The sequence below is a fragment of the Tupaia chinensis genome, unplaced genomic scaffold (genome assembly GCF_000334495.1).
Source record: "Tupaia chinensis unplaced genomic scaffold, TupChi_1.0 Scaffold148884_1, whole genome shotgun sequence".
Lineage (NCBI taxonomy): Eukaryota > Metazoa > Chordata > Mammalia > Scandentia > Tupaiidae > Tupaia > Tupaia belangeri.
In genome coordinates, this window is record NW_006208732.1 from 1986723 (window position 1) to 1989584 (window position 2862).

Genomic DNA, 2862 nt, shown 5'->3' on the forward strand with positions numbered 1-2862 from the left:
ACTATGTGGGAGTCCAGCGACATAGCCATTATGCTAACTGCTGGTTCCCTCTAATGATTCATTTCCTAGAACATATTTCTCTCATTAAGTAACGATTGAGGGACCAGCAGTTAGCATAATGGCTATGTCGCTGGACTCCCACATAGTCGACCGCGGTTCACGTCCTGGACCCGGTGGCTTAAAACTCATGCTGGGTGCATGTGCATGTGTGCCCAAGATCCCAAGAGGAGAATGGAGGAGAAGGGATTGCCGTGTGGCCATCCCCCCTGGGGGGGATTTCTCACTTTCTGTCTCTCTGTCTCTCTCTGTATGTCTGGCGAGCGCATGTGCCCTATAGCGAAAACCTCTCCAAAAAAAAAAAAGTAATGGTTGATTAATTAATAAACTTGTTGATTTTCTTCATTGGACTGCTGCTTTGAATAAATATACCTAAATTAAAAATGGCAGTTTATGTAAACCTGTTCTTGTTATATTTACAGTGTAAGATATATTAAAGCAAAATCACATCGTGCAAAGTCAAGATATAAAAGGTTAACCTAATCCTGATTTGTAGTCACACAATTTCACTTCAAGACTATTCAAATAACTCTGTATAAATGTAATGTAGAAAAGACATTGTACCTCTTTGAAACTAATAGGCCATCTTATCATCTCTTCATTGATGATCAAGTCTTGATCGTGGGGGTTCCTGTAAACAAAGTCTCCTACTTTAACCAGCAGCCAGTTGGTGAAATTGTCATTAGGAAACCTCACTAAGTTGTAGATATACTGTGCTGTATGGCTTCTTTCTTTTCCTAGAGGCATGTCGTATCTAGTATTATGTGTAAGTTGGCTTTTTCTCAGAAATGGATGAAGCTGGATGAGAGAAACAATTTAGAAATTAATGATACACAGAGATTTAATGTAGAAAATACATTTTAAAAAAGAAAATTTAGATTTTAAGGAAAAAAAAAACCTGACACATGCATACTCAAAGTAAATTAGGAGTGCATTTAATGTAGAGCTGGAAGGTGGATACCTATCAGTAATCCTTCTATTTCCACCTCTCTATCCTTCATGTGTTTGTGTTACTTTTTTTGATGGAGGCTCAGTTTGATTTTGGTGGTCACTATATCATTGCTTATGTGAAATAGAGATTTCTTCATGAAAACAAGGGGAAGTAATTCAGTCTTATCAGATAAATTATAGGATATATCCCAGAGGGTTGTGCAGAGATTGATAAAATCCAGACTAATAAAATCTGTTTTGGTGTCATGGTGTTTTGATTATCACAGCTTTGTAATATATTTTGGGGTCATGAAGAGAGATGCCATCCATCTACTCCACTCTTTTTGTGCAGTATTGCTTTGACAAAAGGGGTTCTTCATTATTGCAGACAAATTCTATTATTGCTGAATCTGTGAAGAATGTCTTCAGAAATTTGATTGTGATTTTGTTTTTTGGAGAGGTTTTTGCTATAGGGCGTGTGCGCTCACCAGACAGACAGAGAGAGACATAGAGAGACAAAGCAAGAAATCACCCCCCAGAGGGGATGGTCATGCTGCAATCCCTTCTCCTCCATTGTCCTCTCGGGATCTTGGGCACGCACGTACACGCACCCGGCGTGAGTTTTAAGCCACCAGGTCCAGGACCCGAACGGTGGTCGACTACGTGGGAGTCCAGCGACATAGCCATTACGCTAACTGCTGGTTCCCAAGTGTGATTTTACTAAATATGTGGATTAATTAGGGTAGAATTGACATTTTGATTATATTAATTTTTCTGATCCAGGTACATGGGCTGTCTTTTCAATTTTTGTGTCATTTTCAATTTGTCCTTTTAGTATTTTATCATTTCCCTTGTAGAGTTCTTTTACTTCTCTGGTGAGGTTTATTTCTATGTATCATTTATCTATCTATCTATTTATTTATTTATTTATTTTTGGAGAGGTTCATGCTTTAGGAGCGTGTGCTTGCCAGACAGACAGAGAGAGACAGAAAGACAGAAAGTGAGAAATCACCACCCAGGGGAAGATGGCCACGCCACAATTCCTTCTTCTTCATTCTCCTCTCGGGATCTTGGGCATGTACGCACACGCACCCAGTGTGAGTTTTAAGCCACCCGGTCTGGGACTCGAACCACGGTCGACTACATGGGAGTCCAGCGACATAGCCATTACGCCAACTGCTGGTCCCATATCTTGTATTTTTTTCTTGTGATTGTAATGGTATTGATTCTTCAACTGTGCCTCAGTCTGTTCATTATTTGTTTACAGAAATGCTATAGATTTTTATATGGTTTGTGCTGCTTTGAAGCTAATCTTCGTACTTTAAAAAGGGCACCAGATGGATGGATAGGTTTAGGTTATATACTTTTTTTTGTATAATGGTGACTTTTATATAAAGGCATGCATACTCCTGAACTCATTCAAATATGTACATTATTTATGTGCATCCTTTATGAAAATTAATTAAAACTCAAAATAGCATTTCCAATGGGAACAAGTTGGGCCAGCAGGTGGCCTGGAGGTTGTGGTCACTGCCTTCCACATGACCAAATGTGCAGTTTGAGTCCTGGACCTGAGGCTTGAGAAATATGTGTGTGTGTGTGTGTGTGTGTGTGCCCAAAATCTCAAGAAGAGAATGGAGAAGGGTGTGCAGCTTGGCCACTCAGAATATGCTTTTTCATTATTTTGTTCTCTGTTCCTTCTCTTCCCCTAGTGAGCACATGTGCCATGTAGCAAAAACTAAACCAAAGAAAAGTATATATATGTATATTTTTTTGATTAGTAGGTGAATGCACTTGTCAGATAGAAACCAAGACAGACAGAAAGGGAGAGAAGAAAGCACCCCCGAGGGAGAATGTCACACATAACCCTTACTT

The 2862-nt window shown here is 39.5% G+C and overlaps 1 protein-coding gene across 1 annotated transcript in view; it reads right to left on the reverse strand.

Annotated features, from left to right (window-relative positions):
* Positions 1–2862, reverse strand: part of LOC102480450 (vomeronasal type-2 receptor 26) — a 56627-nt gene that overhangs the window by 8386 nt on the left and 45379 nt on the right. The window contains exon 9 of the mRNA XM_014585113.1: positions 622–855. Within this exon, the coding sequence (XP_014440599.1) occupies positions 622–855 (234 nt within the window). The remainder of the gene's footprint in view (positions 1–621; positions 856–2862) is intronic.